This window comes from Protobothrops mucrosquamatus, unplaced genomic scaffold, assembly GCF_001527695.2.
Source record: "Protobothrops mucrosquamatus isolate PMUCROS unplaced genomic scaffold, P.Mucros_1.0 scaffold3395, whole genome shotgun sequence".
In the NCBI taxonomy this organism is placed as follows: domain Eukaryota; kingdom Metazoa; phylum Chordata; class Lepidosauria; order Squamata; family Viperidae; genus Protobothrops; species Protobothrops mucrosquamatus.
The window spans coordinates 65,812-86,974 of NW_015389376.1; the positions used below are offsets into that span (position 1 = coordinate 65,812).

The following is a 21,163-nucleotide window of genomic DNA, read 5'->3' on the forward strand; positions in this document are numbered from 1 at the left end:
ATAATAGTAAAGTTGGAAGGGACCTTGCAGGTCATCTAGTCCAACCCCCTGCTCAGGCAGGAAACCCTATACCATTTCGGGCAAATGGCTGTCCAGTCTCTTCTTAAAAACTTCCAGTGTTGGAGCATTCACCGCTTCTGGAGGCAGGTTGTTCCACTGGTTAATTGTTCTCACTGTTAGGAAGTTTCTCCTTAGTTCTAGGTTGCTTCTCTCCTTGATTAGTTTCCATCCGTTGCTTCTTGTCCTGCCTTCAGGGGCTTTGGAGAAGAGCTTGACCCCCTCTTCTTTGGGGCAGCCCCTGAGATATTGGAATACTGCTATCATGTCACTCCTGGTCCTTCTCTTCATTAAAGTAGACATACTCAATTCCTGCACCCACAACTTCTGGAGGCAGGTTGTTCCACTGATTAATTGTTCTCACAGTCAGGAAGTTTCTCCTTAGTTCCAGGTTGCTTCTCTCCTTGATGAGTTTCCACCCGTTGCTTCTTGTCCTGCCTTCAGGAGCTTTGGAAAATAGCTTGGCTCCCTCTTCTTTGGGGCAGCCCCTGAGATATTGGAAGACTGCTATCATGCTATCATGATGATGGATTGCATCTCCTTTTCTGAGACTGGTGGCCAAGAGGGGGAAGTTCTAGGGTTTACTAAATCACTGCTTAAAGACAGATTCTCTACCTGTTCCGTGGAAGCAAACAAACACTGATAATAATTCTCCCAGTCCTCAGCACAGATCGGTATGTCAAATGCAAATCTCCGCTCCTTCAGGACACGCTACAGAATGCCAAAATATTACTGAGTTACGACTTCTGGCAAAGCTTTTTACGACTTCTGGCAAAGCTTTTTTTCTTTAATGTTATAGTTTTTTTTATATTCCCTTCTTGTGTGCAACATCTTAGCTTGTATATGGGCAGTAGGATTCCTCTGGGCAAACCTCATGGCTGCCTTCAGGATCAAACCAGCAGGATCTACCCACTTGGGCTCTTTTCGTAGGAGGTTTTGGTTGTTAGATGTTTCTTCAGAATGTTACAGAGATTGGAGAATGCATTGAAGGCTGACATCCAGTCAGTAGTAGATGACTGGATTGTTCTAGCCCACTTAGTAGCATTCTCTGTTTTAAGGCATTCTAGTATTGCCTTAGTATCAACTTTGGCCCAAGTTAACCTTTTATTTTGGGTCACCTCTACCTTTTTGGTGAGCCATCTATCAGCCATGTTATATGGTCTTAAATCTGAGCGGCCTCCGCAGTGTCACACTTACAGGCTGGTGGTCGCTATTGTCGCTAAGGTGTACTGTGACCTCCGAAAAGAGGTCAACTTTATCTCTAGCCACACAAAAGAGATCCAGTACACTGCTTGAATTGGCCGAGTGGTATGCGTAAGGATATGTGTAATTCTTATCCTTACCTCCCAGAATTTGGAGATTACCCTTAAAAATTAAGGAGACTAGGAGCAGGCCAGCAGCATTACTTTTGCAGTCTCTCGAGAGCCACTGAGGATGGTTATCAAAAAATTCCCCTGGGCAAGCTCGTACCAAACATCTCCGCCTCCTACCAAACACCTCCCTTCGACCAGTCCGCTCCCACAGAGAGGGCCTCCTCAGGGTGCCGTCGGCCAGACAATGCCGGCTGGCGACCCCCAGGGGGAGAGCCTTCTCTGTGGCAGCTCCTGCCCTCTGGAATGACCTACCCCCCCGACCTACGTACAGTTGCGGACCTGCGCCTTTTTCGCCGAGCCCTGAAGGCCCATCTATTGTGTGCGGCCGGCCTGGCGTAGTTTGATTATGTTTTAGTGGGGGTTTTGTATGGGGTACTTTTAGAGCAGGCCTGTTATTTAATTTGATTTTAGAACAGTAACTTGTGTATATTTATCGTGGTTTTTATTATCGCCTGTTCACCGCCCTGAGTTCCGTAAGGGAGATAGGGCGGTATATAAATTCAATAAATAATAATAATAATAATAATAATAATAATAATAATAATAATAATAATAATAATAATAATAATAATAATAATAATAATAATAATAATAATAATACAAAGAGGGACCCAGCCAAGCATTCAAATCTCCTAGTAATACCACTATGGATTGAGGGTACAATACAGATATGTCTTCTAGAATAACTTCCAAGCCCATCCAACATTCAGAGTTATAATACCGGGATGTGATTGGTGGGATATACACATTTACCAGTATTAACTCAAACTTTTCATATTCAAATTTAACAGCTAGGAAGTACGAATACTTACCTTCATTATATAGTTTCTCCCCCCGCCATTGCAACTCTTGCTTTATAACAGTGGTTCTCAACCTTCCTAATGCCGCGACCCTTTAATACAGTTCCTCACGTTGTGGTGACCCCCAACCCCCCATCCAGCTGGCTGGGGAGGGGGGGCAGGAAGGCCGCTCCGCCGGCTCCACCCAGCCTGGTTGGAGAAGCACCATTCCTCTCCCTCTTTCTCTCTCTCTTTCTTCTATCTCTTTCTCTCTTTCCTCTCTTTCTCTTTCCTCTCTCTCTTCTCTCTCTTTCCTCTTTCTCTTTCTCTCTCTCTTTTCTCCCTCTTTCTCTCTTTCCTCTCTTTTTCTGTTTCTCTCTTTCCTCTCTCTTTCCTCTTTCCTCTTTCTCTCTTTCCTCTCTTTCTCTCTTTCCCCTCTTTCTCTTTCCTCTCTCTCTCTTCTTTTTCTCTCTCTTTCCTCTCTCTCTTCTCTCTATCCCTCTTTTCTCTCTCTTTCCCTCTTTTCTCTTTTTCTCTTTCCTCTCCCCGTTTCTCTCTTTCCTCTCTCTCTTTCTCTCTCTCTCTTTATCTCGCTCTTTCTCTCTCTCTTTCCTCTCTTTTTCTCTCTTTCTCTTTCTCTTACCTCTATCTCTTTCTCTCTCTCTCTTTCCTCTCTTTTTCTCTCTTTCTCTTTCCTCTCTCTCTTTCTCTTTCTCTCTTTCCTCTCTTTTTCTCTCTTTCTCTTTCTCTCTTTCCTCTCTCTTTTCCTCTGTTTCTCTCTCTTTCCTCTCTCTCTTATGGCAGCATCGTTGGGGGTCCCCGCCGCCCCCGGCCCAGCCTCCACTGCGTCCTCAGCCTAACAGGCGGGGAGGGGTGGCAGGACAGGAGGCAGTGGCTCCGGCGGCGGTGGCCACTGCTGCATCATCGGGGGTCCCCGCCACCCCCAGCCCGGCTGCCGCCCCCGCCAGGACTCTGTGCTGCCCGGCCTCGTCCTCCATCCATCAATGGAGCCACGGTGGGGGCTGGTGCCACGCGGCCCGCCAGCCCCTCCGCCAGCTCGGCTGCTCCCCCCAGGCACCCCTCTTCCTCCCGGCACCCGCCCGAGCCACCCAGGGGACAGCAGGAGGAAGAAGGAGAGGAGGAGGGCGAGAAAACCGCTGCCGCCATCCCAGCCGGGACTCCGCGCTGCCCGGCCTCACCTTCTGCCCATCCGATGGAGCCGCGGTGGGGGCTGGTGCCGCGTGGACCACTAGCCCCTCCGCCAGCCCAGCTGCTCCCCCCAGGCACCCCTCTTGCCCTGGTGCCCGCCTGAGCCACCTTGGGGGCAGCAGGAGGAAGAACGGGAGGAGGAAGAGGATGGCAAGGAAGCCGCTGCCAGCACTGGGTTCCAGGAGGCGGCTCTCCTCTCCTACCTTTGCTGAATCTCCTTCTTCCTTCCCAGCAGCCTGGACTCCGGCGCGCCTTCCTGGACAGTGGGTCCAATGGTTGGGTTGGCTGGGGATCACAGGGGCTGGTCTCCCTTGGGCCATGGCTTTCGGGAGGGCTGTCCCACTCAGCAGAGCCTCCAGCGGGCCGCTCCCAGCAGGGATCCTGGGGCTTCCCCGGGTGGCTCCAAGGCCACGAGGCCCTGGCCGCGCTTCTCCCAGGGGGTGGGGCACCCGGACGCAGGGCCAATCAGGAGCCCTACAGGAGGTACATCTGCCTGAGAGAGAGAGAGAGAAGGGGAGCAAAAGTGCCTCCCTGTCTCTCTCTCTGTAAATGGCGGAGGAGGCCGTGTGGAGACGGATGTGGAGCCGTGTCTCGGTTCCTAAGACCATCGGAAATATGTCTTTTCCAATGGTCTTAGGCAACCCCTGTGAAAGGGTCGTTCGACCCCCAAAAGGGTCGTGACTCACAGGTTGAGAACCGCTGCTTTATAAGAATGGATAGCCCAGCAGAGGGTCTCCCTTTGTTCTTTGTTTTTTGGGCTGGGGAGGCCCATCCCTGAAAACCTGGCAGTTTTACTGGTTCATCCACTTCGTTAACCAGGTTTCTTGAAGGGCTATTACATCAAATCTAGGGAGAAAGCTCATTAGACCACTATCAACTATCCCTTTCCAGCCAGCTACATTCCAAGTCATCATCTGTATGGGCTTTTCAGAGGCAAGGTGGTCTGGCTTGGTTGATTGGCTAGATGGTTAAAAATGCCAGATGTCAACTTTACATTGGAGCCAGGTCGATATCATCTATGCTTCACATATAAACACAGTTGTTGTGAGGTTTGGTATTTCTTCTCGTGGGTTGCAGAACTTGTTGTTGCTCCTTTATATCTCGATTGCCAGTGTGCCCTTGCTCCAGGAATAATTTTTTTTCAAATGGGCAGGTACTCCAGCTTAAATCTATAAATGTAGATTTATGTCCATTTTTGGAGGGGCTAGCTGAGAATTCATCTTGTAGGGAGATGTTGTGGGAACATCTAAGTCAAATGAGGATGGAAGATGGATTATATCCTTAGTGTTTGTCGGCTTAGGAGGCACTGTGTGATGAAGCCCTTTGTCTTTCAGTTGTTTCTCAGAGACAGGGTCAGTCAGTGCAGTTACCCCACTGTCTGCCTATGTGACGCTACCTTTTTTACTATTGAGGTAAAGGCAGATTGTTGATTAAATATATTGTCACAAGGTTGCACGATTAGTGGAGTCAAATTAAATAGAGGCTTTGCTATAAATTGAGTTGTTCTCAGTGCCTCTTTTAGGTCATCCAATCTTTGAATGATATTAACTTGCTCAGGTTCCGGCAGTGCACTGAATAGATCAATCAGCATTTCTTCTGGCACATCTTCAACAGTTCCTGCAGCTGTGGGTAACGCCGTTTGTATATCACTCATTTGTCTTCTCAGGGTCAATTCAGTTGCAGCAGCCTCAGGCTTAGCAGTGTAAGGGCTGTTGCAGCCTGGATTTAAAGCAACAGTTCCCTCTTGGTGACGCTGTTTCAGGAGTGAGCACACTTTGTCTGAGCGAAAAACCCTTATTGGGAATATTGAAAAGGTACTGAGAAAGGGCTTCATTTTAAAGAGCATGGAGGGAATTGTGGGCTGCTTAAACGATAGGAGAATGCTCATATATTGCCTTCTTGCTGGCAGCCATTCTGCATGCAGGAGATCTATCAGAGTGAGTTCACAGCGAAGCAGCTGGCTCAGGGACAGCTTAACAGCTTCTCTATTACCCCAACACCCTCTGTTCACTATCTTGTCATAAGTTTGTAAGATAACCCGGTTAGTCTGCAGACTGTAGTTATATTGGTCATCTCTTAAGCCTTTACCTGACTGGATGTTTTCTCTATGAGTGTTCAGATTTTTGGAAGGAAGACAAGGGCCTTCTCTAGTTTCATTTTCTGAATTAGCCATCCCATGTCTATCTGTGGTTGTCCTCCCACGTCCTTCTGCAGTACTTGGCTGGATCCTAACAAACTTTACAAAAGATTATTTCAAGCAGTCAACCTTATTTATGACAGTTGATAAGAGTTCATATATTGAGTTAACAGTTTGAGCCGTGAGCAAACATTGTCTAGAGAGGAAATCTGTCACATTTTCCCCCTTTAAATTTATTACATCTCCCTCCTGTGCAAAGAGGGCCGCTGCTGAGTTCCAAGAAGGGGAGCAACTCTCTGAGGAGGAGGACAATTCTACATGCTGTTTGCTTTCCAGTTCGGTTTGTAAGTCCCATTCCAATGAGTCACATAAATTAAATTTATCTGATAAGGCGACTGCAGAAGAATTACTTACTGGAACAGACTGTCTGTTCACAGTGTAATCTTCCATTTGCTGTTGCTTCAGTGGCTTGGATGAACTCTCTGCTGCAGAGTGCTGTCTCTTTCTCCTTTTCCCCATCCTTAGTAATCCTGGCTTGTAGAATTGTTAAAATGTAGGTTAAAAAAAGGTGGCCTCTCCAGTAGTTAAAAAGAATTAAAAGTAGGTTAAAAGTGGGTAGATTAAAAATGCAATGTTAAAAAGGTTAAAAAGTTAAAATAAAAATAAGAGAAAATAAAAGAAGGCTTTTGCTTTTGGAGGAGTTCCTTACAGCCTTTGCTGCCTGTCCACCATCTTGGCTCCACCCCCCTCAGAGCCAGCAGGGAAAGTCTCTACTCCCATTCCCTGGAATCCCTTTCCGATGGCGAAGGCAGACCAAGATGGACCTTCAGCTTGCCCACAAGGAGAACCACCGTCCTCTTTTGTGGAAATGGATGCGTGTGTGCACATTTGCACCCCCAGCATCCTAAGTCAAGAGAGAGGAGCCCAGTGCTGCTCAGAGTCCCCAGAGATTGACCCCAAAAGGAAATGGCTGTGCTTGATGGGGAAGAGGAAGAGGTAGGATCCAGCTCCAGCTGGCAACATCTCATCTGGATGTGTGGAGACATTTTGGGTCCTGAAAGGCCCAGAAATGGGATCTTGCTTGATCTGTGATTCCAATTCCAGGGGAATTTCTCAGCCTTGGGATCTTCTATTTTGCAGAAAAACCTGGGGTCTGCCGCAAGGCCCCTCCAGGCACGATCACTATTTGTCCTGTGTTGTGTGGAAGTGACTGGAAATGCCCCGGGAAGCAGAAGTGTTGCACTTATGCTTGCAAGACCGACTGCATGGACCCTGTCTAAGGTAACACTGATATAGGTTTGCTTAGGTTCGGGGTCTTCAAACTCTCTTGTCCATCAAAAGCACAGCTAATGTGAAAAAGGAAGTTGGTGGAATCTTCACACAGCAAGCATGAATATCACCCTTTGTATGGAGGGCACGGTGGGGCCCTTCTTCCTGATAGATATCCAACCCCACCCCACTTTGTGGAAGCCACTAGATTGACCCTCCAGGCTCTCCTCTGTGGAAGCTACGAGACTGACCCTCCAGGCTCTCCTTGTGTCCAGGTAGAGTTGATGTAGAAAAAGGAAGGTGTCATGATGCTAAAGCAGAACCTTGGGGTCCTGAGGCCCTTCCTCCTCAGACATATCCACCCCCACTCTGTGGAAGCCCCCAGGTGATCCTCCACATCCCCCTCCTACTGTCTCTTGACTTCTCCTCCTCCTGAACCTCCATTGAGAGGACAGGGGTCCCCAGTTCAGCTGCTGCTGGGCAGTGTGTTGAAGAAGATGGTCCTCCTGCCAGCCTGGTTAGGAAGCCAGAAGGTCCCAGGCAAGGAGGACTTCCAGGAGGAGGAGAGGTTGGGACACAACCCCTTGCCCACTTTGGTCCAGCTCATCCTCTGGGCAGACCAGAACTGGTCCATGCTCAGGTGACAGGAAGGTCCATAGCTTCATCTTCTTCTTGTGCCATATCCGTTATCGGACATTGGCGATCATGTTGGCGATCCTGTTTTTATCACCAAAACCAAGTTCACATTTCTGGCTGTAAGAAATGTTCCCTGTCTGAATTAGACAACTCATGTGAACATGTCTATGCATTTCACCTTGAGGTCTCCTGGAAAGAAAAGATGTGAAAAAAAGACTGCAGGTCATCTAGTCCACTCTCCTTCCAGTGCAGAAACCCTCAGAGCATCCTGGAGAGATTCTGTCTCACCTTTCCTTGAAACCCTCAGTGATGGAGCCCCATAACTCCAGTGGGGAGGCTGCCCCCTTGCTTCCCATCTCTCCCAATCAGCACATTCTTCCTCTGTGATTTTAAGATTAGGCAGGGTAAAGTTCCCGGGCAGCATCGGACGCAATTCTGGGCAGAAACCTCACATCTGAATGTTTGTTTTTACAGCATCACCAACGAGGAGACCTACCTGAATTGGGCCTAATTCACCAACTTCCTGGAGAGACCCTTCTTCTGTCCTGGACCAGCCTGGAGACCCTCCCCCCAAAACCCACCCTGGTTTCATCCCTTCTTCTCTGCAATAAAGCATTGGATCCTGGCTTCCTTTTTGGTCTCAGATGGCTCCTTCTGTCCCTTTGGGGGTTTTCCCTCCCCTCCTTGACTTGTGTCCCCCCCCCATGTCAGAGGAAGAGGAGCCCCCGCTAGGCTGCTCATTGTTCCCTAATGTGGACATCTAGAGAGAATCCCCAGGGGAAGTCTCTCTCAGAGCCAGAAACCCCTGACCGATGGCATGAAATTTACCAACCTCGGAAGGATGGAAGGCTGAGTCAACCTTTAATCGATCAGGATCGAACTCCTGGCAGTGGGTAGAGTTTGCCTGAAGTGCTGCATTCTGTGCCAACAGGGCTCCTAATGAGGGTGTTTTCCCCTACTTAAAGAGGGCAACTGCGCATCTATCACGGGCAGTGCAAATTTGGTTCAGTGTTGTCAATATCTCACAGAGCTGGTCAAATCGAGGTTGTTTTGGTCAAGAAGCCATTGACCTCAGAGGGGCTGAAGTCCCCCATCTCAGGCAGTGGTGGGATTCAGCCAGTTCGCACCACTTCAGCAGAACCGGTAGCTAATTTTTTGTTGCCCAGGCCCAGAATAGAAGCCCAGAAGCGGCATCCACGCAGAGAACTGGTTGTTCACCTATTTGAATCCCACCACTGATCATATCTATCTATCTATCTATCTATCTATCTATCTATCTATCTATCTATCTATCTATCTATCTATCTATCTATCTATCTATCTATCTATCTATCTATCTATCATCTATCTATCTATCTATCTATCTATCTATCTATCTATCTATCTATCTATCTATCTATCTATCTATCTATCATCTATCTCAGATCCAGTGGTGGGATTCAGCCGGTTCGCACCACTTCGGCAGAACTGGTAGCTAATTTTTTGTTGCCCAGGCCCAGAATGGACTTCTGGAAGCAGAGAACTGGTTGTTCATCTATTTGAATCCCACCACTGATCTCAGCAGGTTACCCAGCTGGGAGAAAGAGTGCAAAGAAGAGCAACAAAGATGATAAAGCATCTGGAGATTAAATCACACGATGAATGGTTGAGGGAACTGGGAATGTCTAGCTTAATGAAAAGAAGGACTAGGAATGAGATGATAGCAATGTTCAATCTCTAAAGGGGTGCCACAAAGAAGAGGGGGTCAAATTATTCTCCAAAGCGCCCGAGGGCAGGACAAGAAGCAAGGGGTGGAAACTAACCAAGGAGAGAAGCAACCTGGAACTTAGGAGAAACTTCCTGTCAGTCAGAACAATCCACCAGTGAAACGGTTTCCCCCAGACGTTGTGGGTGCTCCATCACTGGAGGCTTCTAAGAAGAGACTGGAAAGCCATCTGTCTGGGATAAAATAAGGAGTCTTGCCTTGGGCAAGAAGTAGGATTAGAAGACATCTGAGCCGTTCCACTGATAAATTGTTCTCAGTGTCAGCTAATTTCTCCTTAGTTCTAGATTGGATCTCTCTTTAATAAGCTTCCAACTATTTCTTCTTCCATTGAGGCAATTTTGGATTTTATTTCCTTCTTCCAGAGGATTAACTTTCCCATGCAATCAATATACTCCCCCCCCTCTTCATCCAAGCATTCAGAGCTAAATTGAACAGAAGAGGACCCAGGAGAAACCCTTGTGGCCCCACCCTTGTTCTCTCCTGATGGATCCTGGGTGTTTTGAGAATCTGGTTTGCATATTACTCACGTTTCACTGCCATTCTTGGTAATGTCATCAGTGCAGGAAGATTGGCCCATTGATAGGAAGGGTTGGTACACAGCAGCTTCTCCTACCTGCTTGGGGTAATTTTTTTTGTTCCTTGTTCCTTTATCTGCCCTTGCTCCTCCTTAACCAGGCTTGGTTATAGGATTGGGGGGGTGAGGGAGGGGCACTCTGGGCTGATTAGGGCAGCCAGAAGACCCAACTGAAATTCCTAAATTTCACAAGACAGAGAGAACTTCAGCTGTACTGAGAGATGGAACATGATTTGGATTAAGCAAAGTTTGAGAATTCAGAATTCCTACAGCTTATTGCATATCAATAATCCTCATTGATACTGAACATTAAAAAATGCTTGGATTTTACTAGTGTCATAGTTCCGACAGATGAAACTCTTCAAAGAACTTCGAGGCATTGTTTACCTTAAAGAATCTTTATTAGAGAAGCATGATATCGGCACTAACACAGTCGAAGCCAAAAACTAGATTCCCCTCCCCTGAGCACATAGTATCAAAGCACAATTCCCTCCTCCAATTAACTGTCATAAATCACATTCTCCAATTAGTTTGAAATGCAGGCTTTCCCTCCAGTTCTTCAGCCCGCCAATTCTTATCATCTCTTATTTCAATAACCTTGGTTCTCACGCTAGGTCCAGTATTGTTATGTCTATCCAAACTCTCATGCACCTTCCTACCCCTCCCCACATCATTATCTAACTCTAGCTCTAACTCTAAGAGTAAAACATAAGAAGAAAATGGTTGCATCTCTAACTGTTGTCAAAGCAAAAACATCCGATGTTAGCAGCATTGACAACTAGATTGCAACTGGGGTGGCAGGGCTGCTCAATTGCAATTCCAATGTGGGGATGGAGGCTGGGTTGGCCTCGTTGAGTAAACCTGGCAAAGAGAGAACAATTCGATCTTACAGAAATGATCTGCAGGGTCCCTTCCAATGGATCACATTTCATTTGTATAGAAAAGGAATGTCAAAGAGATCAGTTTCAGGGAGATGTGATAAAGATAACGCTTCTGTAAAACACATGTTTTTACAATGTCCTGATAGGAGAGAATATTTGTAGTGTAGGGTTGAGAGCATGCTCTTTGGTGCTCCCTGAGCTGGTTGGTTTTCTTGCAGACGTTTCATGACCCAACTAGGTGACATCATCAGTATTAGAAGAGAGGGGGGTCTTGTGGAGAGGAGAATGGAGGAGGAGCAGGAGGAGCAGGAGGAGCAGGAGGACTGTGGGGTCCTTGGTGCTCTTTGAGCTTGGTGGTCTCCTTGCAGACATTTCATTACCCAACCAAGGAATATAATCAGTGGTAGAAGGGAATGGGGTTTGTGGACTAGAGAATAGGGAAGGAAGAGGAGGAGGAGGAGGAGGAGGAGGAGGAATGGGAGGGGGAGGAGGAAGAGGAAGAGGACAACTGTGGGGTTCTTGGTGCTCCCTGAGCTTGGCTGTTTTCTTCCAGACATTTCATTTCTTCCAGGTAACATTTGTGGAGAGGAGGAGGAGGAGGAGGAGGAGGAGGAGGAGGAGAATTGTGAAATGTCAAGGTTCCCACCGACAGAAACAAGTAAATCAGAAATCTGGAGGCGAGCAAATTCCTCAAAAAACATATTTATTGTTACAGAGTACCAGCACAATCAAAAGTGAAACCAAGTCTGGAATATCAATAACAAACTCTCCATTACAAAGTATACAGTTTCCACCCCCAAAACTATGCAATATACCATGTTCCACCAATAAACGCAGTTGGCAGGCTTTTGTGCTCTACACCCGTACCTGAATGTGGGAGCAATAGAGGACCTTGGTTCCCACGGGACAGCAAATTTGAATTTCACCGAACATGCCTTGACTATCTGGCGTACCGGATTTCGGATGAGGGCATAGAGATGGATCATGCCAAAGTGAAGGTGATACTGGAATGGTCACCCCCCCCACGCAGCCGAAAACTGCTCCAAAGCTTTCTGGCGTTTGCTAACTTTTACCGGCAATTTATCCCCTTTTTCACAAAAATAGCCATGCCGATCACTGATCTACTCAAAACAGAAAAAAGGGGGGAACCCCGACCTTGTCAGCCATTGCAGTGGTCGCTAAAATGCCAGACTGCGTTAAATTAAACCAAGCACCTGGGCAAATCTCCCTCCCTCCATTCCATGTGGCAACTTCAAATGAAGGGGAAAATGGCTGCAGTCAGGCTCACTTGAAAAGATAATAATAATAATAATAATAATAATAATAATAATGATGATGATGATGATGATGATGATGATGATGATGATGATGATGATGATGATGATGATGATGGAAGGTCATCTAGTCCAACCCCCCCAATATCCCCCTGGAAGGCTGCTATCATGTCCCCCCTCGTCCTTCTCTTTGTTAAACTAGACCAGTGGTTCTCAACCTTTTTAATGCCGTGACCCCAACCGGTCGTAAGTCGAGGACTAAACCGGTCGTAAGTCGAGGACTAAACCGGTCGTAAGTCGAGGACTACCCAACCGGTCATAAGTCGAGGACTTTCCCTGCCCGGGAGCGCCACACATGCGTGGTTCCGCCCCCTGCGCCGGCCGAGGCGTAGCTGGCAAGTGGCAGAGACGGAGCAGGCTGACCACCAGCTGGCCCAGCCCAAGGGAGGTAAGGCACCCGCCGGAAAAGGGAAGAAAATGGCGGAGAAAAAAAATGGCGGACAGCCTTGCTTGGTGACCCCCATGAAATGGTCAATCAACCCCAAATGGGGTCCCGACCCACAGGTTGAGAACCACTGAACTAGACAGACCCAATTCCAGCAACCATTCCTTATATATGTTTTAGCCTCCAGTCCCCTGATCATCTTTCTTGCTCTCCTCTGCACTCTTTCTAGAGTCTCAACATCCTTTTTTACATCGTGGTGACCAAAACTGGATGCAGTATTACAAGTGTGGCCTTACTAAGGCCTTGTAAAGTGGTATTAACACTTCACGTGATCTTGATTCTATCCCTCTGTTAATGCAGCCCAGCACTGTGTTGGCCTTTTTGGCAGCTGCAGCACACGGCTGGCTCATATTTAGGTGATTGTCCACTAGGACTCCGAGATCTGATGTTGTCACTCTCGCCCAAGGTTCCAACAATTTCAACTCCCTCTATCACTTCCCCTCTGTTAGTAAGAATTAGGTCTAGTATGGTTTTCCTCAAGTTCCCTCCTTTATTTCTACCTGTGTCCCAGATCTGCTTACTCAAGTATTACTTTCTTCTGCCGGCAGGTGGCAACAGCTGCCCAGATGTTTGTGCTCAGTTTCTCAGGAAATTTCCCCCCCCCCGTCCTTCCAAATGGTCTGTCCCAGCAAGCCCTTCCCTGCATGGTGAAGGCAAATGGTCAGTCCTGATTTGAGGACATCCTTGCTCTGCTCTTAGTGTTCCTCTTTACACAAGTCCTTGTGCAATAAGCTGAACAAACCACCTCGTTCAAGGTTGTGGTCACACAGATCCTCCTCAAAGTACTCTTGGCAGCTGTGTTTGCAGCTGTGTTGAAGAGCCCTTCCAGCCAGCGAGAGTTGGAGGCTTCTCACTTCCTCCTGGGAAAACATAGAACATCAGAGTTGGAAGGGACCTTGGAGGTCTTCTAGTCCGACCCCCTGCTCAAGCAGGAGAACCTCTACCATTCTGGACAAATGGCTGTCCAGTCTCTTCTTAAAAAGTTCCAGCAATGAAGCACCTACAATTTTGTTCATTCTGAGCCTTTGCATTTCTAACTTCATCTTTGCAGATTCAGGCTATCTGCTGATATTCTGCCTTATGTATCATCTCACTGATTTTTCTGACATTTCTTCTAACTTTTGGAATCTCTCTTTAGTGATCTTCCATCCGTTACTTCTTGTAATGAAGTAATTTTGGAATTTCTTTCTTTCTTTCTTTCTTTCTTTCTTTCTTTTCTTTATTTATTTATTTCTCTTTCTTTTCCTCTTTCTCTCTCTTTCTGAAGGGATTTTATTATGCTGAAGCTTGATATTAGTAATATTGATATTAGTAGTGATACTTTGTAATCATTATATATATTTTCAAAATTTTGGATTGCTGACAAAGAATTAAGCCATTTCAAACTGTTTAGTTCTTTTCAACCAGACATACCCTTCTGAGATTCGAACCTGGGCTGTCTGCATGTTATATATATATATATCAAGCAGCTTTCTAAGTGCTTTAGATTGGGAAATTAGTTATATAAAAGCAAATGTTTCATGCTTTAGGTACAGGTGATTGCTTACATGAAAAGAGCACCGTAAGGGGAGGGGGGAAAGGAGTTACGGATGGAGCCTGGGTTGCTGTGTATGAGTCATCATCTAGGACAGTGATGGCGAACCTTTTAGAGACCGAGTGCCCAAACTGCAACCCAAAACCCACTTATGCATCGTCGAGTGCCGGGTGGGCGTGGCCCATTGGGTGGGCGTGGATGCTATGGTAACGGCAGACTGGGTGGGACTAAAAAGTTCAATCAATTCCAACTTTGCAAGATCTTTTTTTTCCCCGCGAGAAGTTGAAATTGACTGATTTAACCTTCTTTTTTTTTTTGTACACGGTGGAGGCCTAAAGCGGAAAGGTTTTATAAAACCCAGCTGAAGGCCTAGGACTGGGGCAACGGCACGCGTGCCCACAGAGAGGGCTCAGAGTGCCACCTCTGGCACCCGTGCCATAGGTTCGCCACCATGGATCTAGGAATTGGTTTTTTTTTTTTTGTGCCATCTTATGTCTGGTACCAAGACCTGATCTTTTTGTTCTGCAAAGGAATAAAAAGTGGAAGACATCTTTCCCGGCTGTTGCCTTCATCTCTCTACCAGCCATGAAGAGAGACGGGGTCACCCAACTCTATTTTGATCAAAATAAAAGTTGTTTGCTTGCTGAAACCTCGACTCAGGAGTTTCTTTGGCTCTTTTAAATTCCTGAGTAACGCTGGGGCAGTTGTGAGGCTAAGTGGAAAAACCCTAATTTTTTTTCCTCTTTCTTTCCTTCTCACGCAATCAACGTGTATCAACTCTTGATCTCACCGGGTGGATCCTTGGTGTTCTGAGAACTTGGTTTGCATATTGCTCACGTTGCGTTGCCATTCTTGCCATCACTGCATCAAGACTGGTCTATGAACAGGAAGGGTTGCTACACAGTAGCTTCTCCTACCTGCTTGGGATATTTTTTTTTATTCCTTGTTCTTTTGTCTGTCCTTGCTCCTCCTTAACCAGGGTTGGTGAATAGATGGGTGGTGAGGGAGGGGCACCCTGGCATGATCAGCCTCCTCTAATGCCAATTGGAAGGCCCAACGGAAAATCCTTAAGTTTCACAAGACAGAGAGAACTTCAACCGCCCTGGGAGATGGGTTTGGATTAGGCAAGGTCGGGGAATTCAGAAGTTCTTCCATAGCAATAAGCCTCACCGATACCAAATATGAAAATCAGCAGTCAAACAACAATTGCTTGGATTTGGCAAGGTTGCAATGCATCTGGTAGAGCTGCTCAGTTGCAGTCCCAATGTGGGGAATGGAAGCTGGGTTGAGTAAATCCGGCAATATTTGTAGCCCCGTGTTGAACTGTGGGGTCCTTGGTGCTCTCTCAGCTTGGTGCTTTTCTTGCACACCTTTCATTACACAACTAGCTAACCTCATCAGCGCTAGAAGAAAGGGGGAGGGGGAGGAGGAAGACTGTGGTGTCCTTGGTGCTCTTGCACACCTTTCATTACACAGCTAGCTAACCTCATCAGGAGAAGGAGGAGGAGGAGGAGGACTGTGGGGACCTGGATGCTCTCTGAGCTTGGTTGTTTTCTTGCAGATGTTTCATTACTCTAGGGAACAATGGACTGGAACAGGACAATAGGGACCTGCCTAGCTTCCCCAAAACTGGCCAGCCAATCCAACTTTTGGGATTCCCCATCTCTTGTCCAACCACCTTGTGAAAGAGGAAAGAATTCAGATTCTCACTGCATTACGTCATCCTGCTTCCTGGATCTGCAGGGGTGAAATTCCCAGTGGGGAGAATAAATAGACCGAGCATCCCGGGTGTGAGGCAGACGGCATCATCATGTCTTCTGGAGGTGTTCTGCTCCTGCTGGGACTCCTCACCCTCTGGGCAGAGCTGACCCCTGTCTCCGGCAAGGGCCGTCCAGGTGAGTTTCCAGAACGACCTTGAAACCCTTTGCAGGAAGGGGCTGACGTGGTCAGAGGGCAGAGTTCTCCCCCAGGGAGGGAAAACCAAGAGCCCCAGTCTAGAACCTCTGGCTTGGTGGTCCCTCTTCTGGGAAGGTTCTTGAGATGGTAGTTGGGTGTCAGCTGAAGAGGAGACAGAAATGGGAGGGGCCCCCAAGAAAGAGAAATGCAATTTCAGGGGAAGGCTGACCTATCTCAATTCAATGCAACAGCAGAATCAGGATTTTAAGCAACAGGATCCACCATTCATCTATCTGGTCCAAACCCCAGAGCAGGAAATTAAAGTAAAATGTCCTAGATGGCTCCCCATTGTTTGCAATCTGAGCATGTTAGGAGGGCACCTGGTTGGGGAAGTGCGTTAAAGACTTTTTCCTAGCTAATAATAACATCACCCTCTCCATATTTCACAGAGCTTTGCTATCTTCCTTATAAAACGGAGCCATGTAATGTCAATATGCGGGCCTTCTACTACAACTCGACTTTAGACAAATGCGAAGAGCTTACTTATGGTGAATGCCCCGGCAATGCCAATAATTTTACAACCAAAGATAAATGTCGCTACACCTGTGTTGGTAAGTAGGGAAGGAGCTGTGGACAGACTCTTCCAATACAAGATAATTTATGTAGCTCAAGGTTGAACTGTGGGTTCCTTGGTGCTCTCTGAACTTGGTGGTTTTCTTGAAGATGTTTCATGAACCAACTAGGGAATATCGTCAGTACTAGAAGGGAGTGGAATTTGCTGGGAGGAGGAGGAGGAAGATAAGAAGGGGAGGAGGAGGAGGAGGAGGAGGGGAGGAGGAGGAGGAGGAGGAGGAGGAGGAGGAGAAGAAGGGGAGGAAGAGGAGGAGGAGGAGGAGGAAGACTGTGGGGCATACTGTCTAAGAATAGAATAGAATACAATAGAATAGAATAGAATAGAATAACAGAGTTGGAAGCAACCCTGGAGGTCTTCTAGTCCAACCCCTTGCTCAAGCAGGAGACCCTATACCGGGGTAGGCAACCTTGGCTCTTTTATGACTCATGGACTTCAACTCCCAGAATTCCTGAGCCAGCCATGCTGAGGGGAAAAGGAGAGGTTTCCATACATGCACGAGTCATGAGGGGGCCATAGTTCCCCCATGCTGGCTCAGGAATTCTGGGAGTTGAAGTCCACGAGTCATAAAAGAGCCAAGGTTGCCTACCCCTGACCTATACCATCTCAATCAGGGGATTGTCCAGTCTCTTTTTAAAAACCTCCAGTGATGGAGCGCCCACGATTTCTGGAGGTGACTTCTGTTCCACTGGTTGATTGTCCTCACTGTCGGGAAGTTTCTCTTGATTGTTTCCTTGCAGATGTTAGGGACCTCTTCAGAGCAACTGTATGTAGGGTTTCCTCCTGGTTTATATACTGCACTTTGTCCTGGAAGTCTTGATCAGGATGCTTTTTTCTTCTTGACAACTCCTTGATTGGGGAATTATTTTCTGTGTGGTTGTTTGTCCCTACTCATGTGCTTGTTGACATGGATACTCCACCCTCCCCTTTCTGGAAATATCAAAGAGCCATCTCTGTCTAAGTCCAGGTCTGTGTGCCAAGTGTCCCCTCTCAGAACTTCCACCCCACTTCCTGAAAGTCCTCTGCGTTTAGCCTAAGAACCTCAGGGTAACCTCCAGAAGACCCCAGGAAAGAGGAGGTCCAGAGGCAGAGTGCTATTTTTTCCCCTCTGTTTTGCGGGGAAGGGGTTGCAGGTGTTGTGATTCCGTGATCCCGGTAGTTGAGTCTGGGGAATCAGAGGAGGAGGAGGAGGAGGAGGGGCCTGGAGAGCCATCAGAGTCAGAGGGAGGCTCTGATGAGTGCAGGACTTACAAACTAATGAAGAGGCTGGTCCTTCCACTCGTGATCAAGCTGAAAACCAGCTGTGCTGGGAAGCTGAATTGGACTTGGAGGAAGCACAGCTGGAAGACCTCAGAGATGCTCGTAAACGTAGGCAGGTCACACGAGTAGGACAGAGGGAGGCAATGGGGTGACTCCAGGGGAAGAGGAGAAAGCAGTGAGAAGCCATGCCTTGGGGGCTGCGTAACAAAAAGGGAATGTGTGGGCAGAGTGCTATATTTCCCCTCTGTTTTGGGGGGAAGGGGCTGCAGGGATGTGCAGAGTCAGGAGAGAATGTCTCTGCCTCCCATTCCCTGGAATCCCTTCCGGATGGGGAAGGTAGACTGAGATGCACGTTCAGCACACCCACAAGGAGAACCTCCTTCCTCTTTGGTAGAAGTGGGAGGTGCACGTTCCCCTTCCCAGGTCAAGAGAGAGGAGCCCAGTTATAAAGTCCAGCTCAGGGTCCCGAGAGGCTGACCCAAAAAGGAAATGGCTCTGCTTGGTGGGGAAGGAGGTTGGGAGGTGGGATCCTGCTCCACCTGGCTCATCTGGATGTACGGAGATGTTTTGGCTCCTGAAAGGCTCGGAAAAAGGGATCTTGCTTGATCTGGGATTCCAATTCTGGAGGAATCTCTCAGCCTTGGGATCTTCTATTTTGCAGAAAAGCCTGGAGTGTGTCCCCAGCGCCCTCATCAACCGGGCCAGGGAGGCAAGCCAGTTTGTCGCGAGGATTGTAAAAACGACTGGGGATGTCCTGGGAAGCAGAAGTGTTGCCGTTACGGATGCCTGGCTGAGTGCAAGAATGCCGTCCTTGAGAAGTTTGGTAGGTGCCGCACATTGTCACTTGTGCAGTTTGCTCAGCGCAACGGAACGGCTGTGGGGCGTCTCCTCGGTCCAGACGTGCTCTGGGCACCTGCAGGTTTCTCTGGGGTCTCTCAGGCTCTCCTCCTGTCCATCAAAGTGGAGCAGATGTAAAAAAAAAAAAAAAGGAAGGTGCCCTGATGTTGCAGCAGACCTTGGCGTGGTGCGGTGGGTCCCTTCTTCCTGATAGGTACCCCACCCTCACTCTGTGGGAGCCATGAGACTGACCCTCCACGTCCCCCTCCCACTGTCACTTGACCTCTTCTCCTCCTGAACCTCCTTTGGGAGAACGCCCTCCCCCATTCCAGATGCTGCTGGGCAGTGTGTTGGAGAAGATGGTCCTCCTGCCAGCCTGGTCAGGAAGCCAGAAGGTCCCAGGCAAGGAGGACTTCCAGGAGGAGGAGAGGCCAGGACAGAACCCCTTGTCCACTTTGGTCCAGCTCATCCTCTGGGCAGACCAGAACTGGTCCATGCCCAGGTGACAGGAAGGTCCACCATAGCTTTGCCTTGAGGTCTCCTGGAAAGAGAGGATTGAGAAAGGACACTGGAGGTCATCTAGTCCATCCTCTTTCCAGTACAGAAATCCTCAGAGATTCTGTCCCACCTTTGCTTGAAACCTTCAGCCCCATAACTCCAGTGGGGAGGCAGCCCCATTGCTTCCCTTCTCTCCCAATCAGGCCATTCCCCCTGATTGCAGGCCGGGGTCTCCGTGGCTGAAAGATTCGGCAGGGTGAAGCCCTGGAGGGAATCGTGGGCAGAAACCTCACGTCTGAATGTTTGTTTTTACAGCGTCACCCACGAGGAGACCCACCCGAATTGGATCCAGTGTTCCAACTTGAATCAAAGAGCCTTCTTCCGTCCTGAACCACCCTGGAGACCCTCCCCCCAAAACCCACCCCGGGTCCATTCCTTCTGTTCTGCAATAAAGCATTGGCTTCAACTGATCTCTTGGTCTCAGGTGTCTTCTTTGTCCCCTTTGGGGGTTTTCCCTCCCCACCTCGACCCGTGTCCCCTCCCCAGTTCCCCAGGGTGGCCTTCCAGAGGGAATCCGCAGGGGAAACACCTCTCGGAGCCAGAAATCCCTGCCTGATGGACAGAAACTCAGTCCCCAGGAAGGACTTACTCCAGAGTAAATCTGGAGTGGACACAGGGACTCTGCTGTCCTGCGGTGGCTCCACACGGATGGTCTGGCTGGAGGCCATGAGGCCAATCAGGGAAAGTTTTTTGCCTTTATTTGAATTAAGCAGAAGGGGGGGCGGGGGGGAGCAGGAAGAAAACTGGAAAACAAAACATAATCTTAGGAAAAAATCTTTGCTACGGGAGGGTTTCTCATGCATGTAGGTACGTGACTGTTTTAAACATTAATCTGTATAGCTGTCCACAAAAAAATCTCCTTTGCCAGGAAGGAAGGAAGGAAAGAAGGAAGGAAGGAAGGAAGGAAGGAAGGAAGGAAGGAAGGAAGGAAGGAAGGAAGGAAGGAAGGAAGGAAGGAAGGCTATTGAAAGCCAAGCCAAGCCAGGCGTAATGCTGAAGCCAACAGTTGGGCTGGGACCACTCAGCTATCTAGACTGACCTCAGACAAGCCTTCTTTCTCAGCCCAGACTCCCCCACAGGGCTGTTGTGAAGAGAAGAGCTGAATCCAATTCCTGCAGACGGCGATATATATCTATACATTCCTGATGATATAAATCTATCCAGAGTAAATAAATACCTTTATTTCTCTTGCTTTACATTCCAAACGGAAACCCGAGCATTGCCTTGTTCTGCCAGCAGGTGACAACCGCTGCCCAGGTGTTTGTGCTCAGATGCTCAGGAAAATTCCCCCCTCCCTCCTTCCAAATGGTCTGTCCCAACAAGCCCTTCCTTGCACATCCAAGGCAAAGGGTCAGTCCTGATTCGAGGCTATCCTGACTCTGCTCTTTACGCAAATCCCCGTGCAACAAGGCTGCGGTCACACAGATCCTCCTCTGATGCAGCTGTGTTTGCAGCTGCGTTGAAGAGCCCGTCCAGCCAGCGAGAGTTGGAGGCTTCTCACCTCTTCCTGGGAAAAGATAGAACATCAGAGTTGGAAGGGACCTTGGAGGTCTTCTAGTCCGACCCCCTGCTCAAGCGGGAAGCCCTACACCATTTCAGAGAACTCACAACACCAGAAATGGTGAGTGAGCGGGGGGGGGGGGTCAGACTAGATGACCTCCAATAACTCTGTTATTCTGTATTCTGTTCTGAATTCTGGAGGCAAGACATTCCATTGATTACTAATATTAATCATTAGTTGCTCTGTCAGAAAATTTCTCCTTAGTTCTAAGTTCTTCCATCCTAGTAATAATTATTATTATTATTATTATTACTTTAATTTATATCCCGCCCTTCTCCCGAAGGACTCAGGGCGGCTTACAGGCAATAAAAACGGAACTATACAATAAATATCTAAAAACAATTAAAATATATATTAAATAAGCCTGTTATTTTTAGAAAAGTTATAAAATCCCTATTAAAATCCCTATACAATCCCCCCCCTAGGC

The 21,163-nt window shown here is 47.9% G+C and overlaps 2 protein-coding genes across 2 annotated transcripts in view; both read left to right on the plus strand.

The window, feature by feature from the left end:
• The window catches only part of LOC107297582 (kunitz/BPTI-like toxin), a 13,040-nt gene extending 6,205 nt beyond the window's left edge, over window positions 1–6,835 (plus strand). The window contains exon 3 of the mRNA XM_015826943.1: window positions 6,696–6,835. Within this exon, the coding sequence (XP_015682429.1) occupies window positions 6,696–6,835 (140 nt within the window). The remainder of the gene's footprint in view (window positions 1–6,695) is intronic.
• Window positions 6,836–15,793: 8,958 nt separating this feature from the next.
• LOC107297584 (kunitz/BPTI-like toxin) lies at window positions 15,794–19,527 on the plus strand. The gene is made up of 4 exons (XM_015826944.1): window positions 15,794–15,888; window positions 16,339–16,500; window positions 18,442–18,603; window positions 19,431–19,527. The coding sequence occupies exons 1-4, from the start codon at window positions 15,804–15,806 to the stop codon at window positions 19,478–19,480; spliced, it is 459 nt and encodes a 152-aa protein (XP_015682430.1). The 5' UTR covers window positions 15,794–15,803; the 3' UTR covers window positions 19,481–19,527.
• Window positions 19,528–21,163: the final 1,636 nt, after the last annotated feature.

Coding starts and splice junctions, on each gene's coding strand:
- LOC107297584 (XM_015826944.1), top strand. CDS start 15,804: ATGTCTTCTGGAGGTGTTCTGCTCCTGCTGGGACTCCTCACCCTCTGG. Junction 15,889..16,338: donor CTCCGGCAAGGGCCGTCCAG/GTGAGTTTCCAG, acceptor CATATTTCACAG/AGCTTTGCTATCTTCCTTAT. Junction 18,604..19,430: donor TGCCGTCCTTGAGAAGTTTG/GTAGGTGCCGCA, acceptor TTGTTTTTACAG/CGTCACCCACGAGGAGACCC.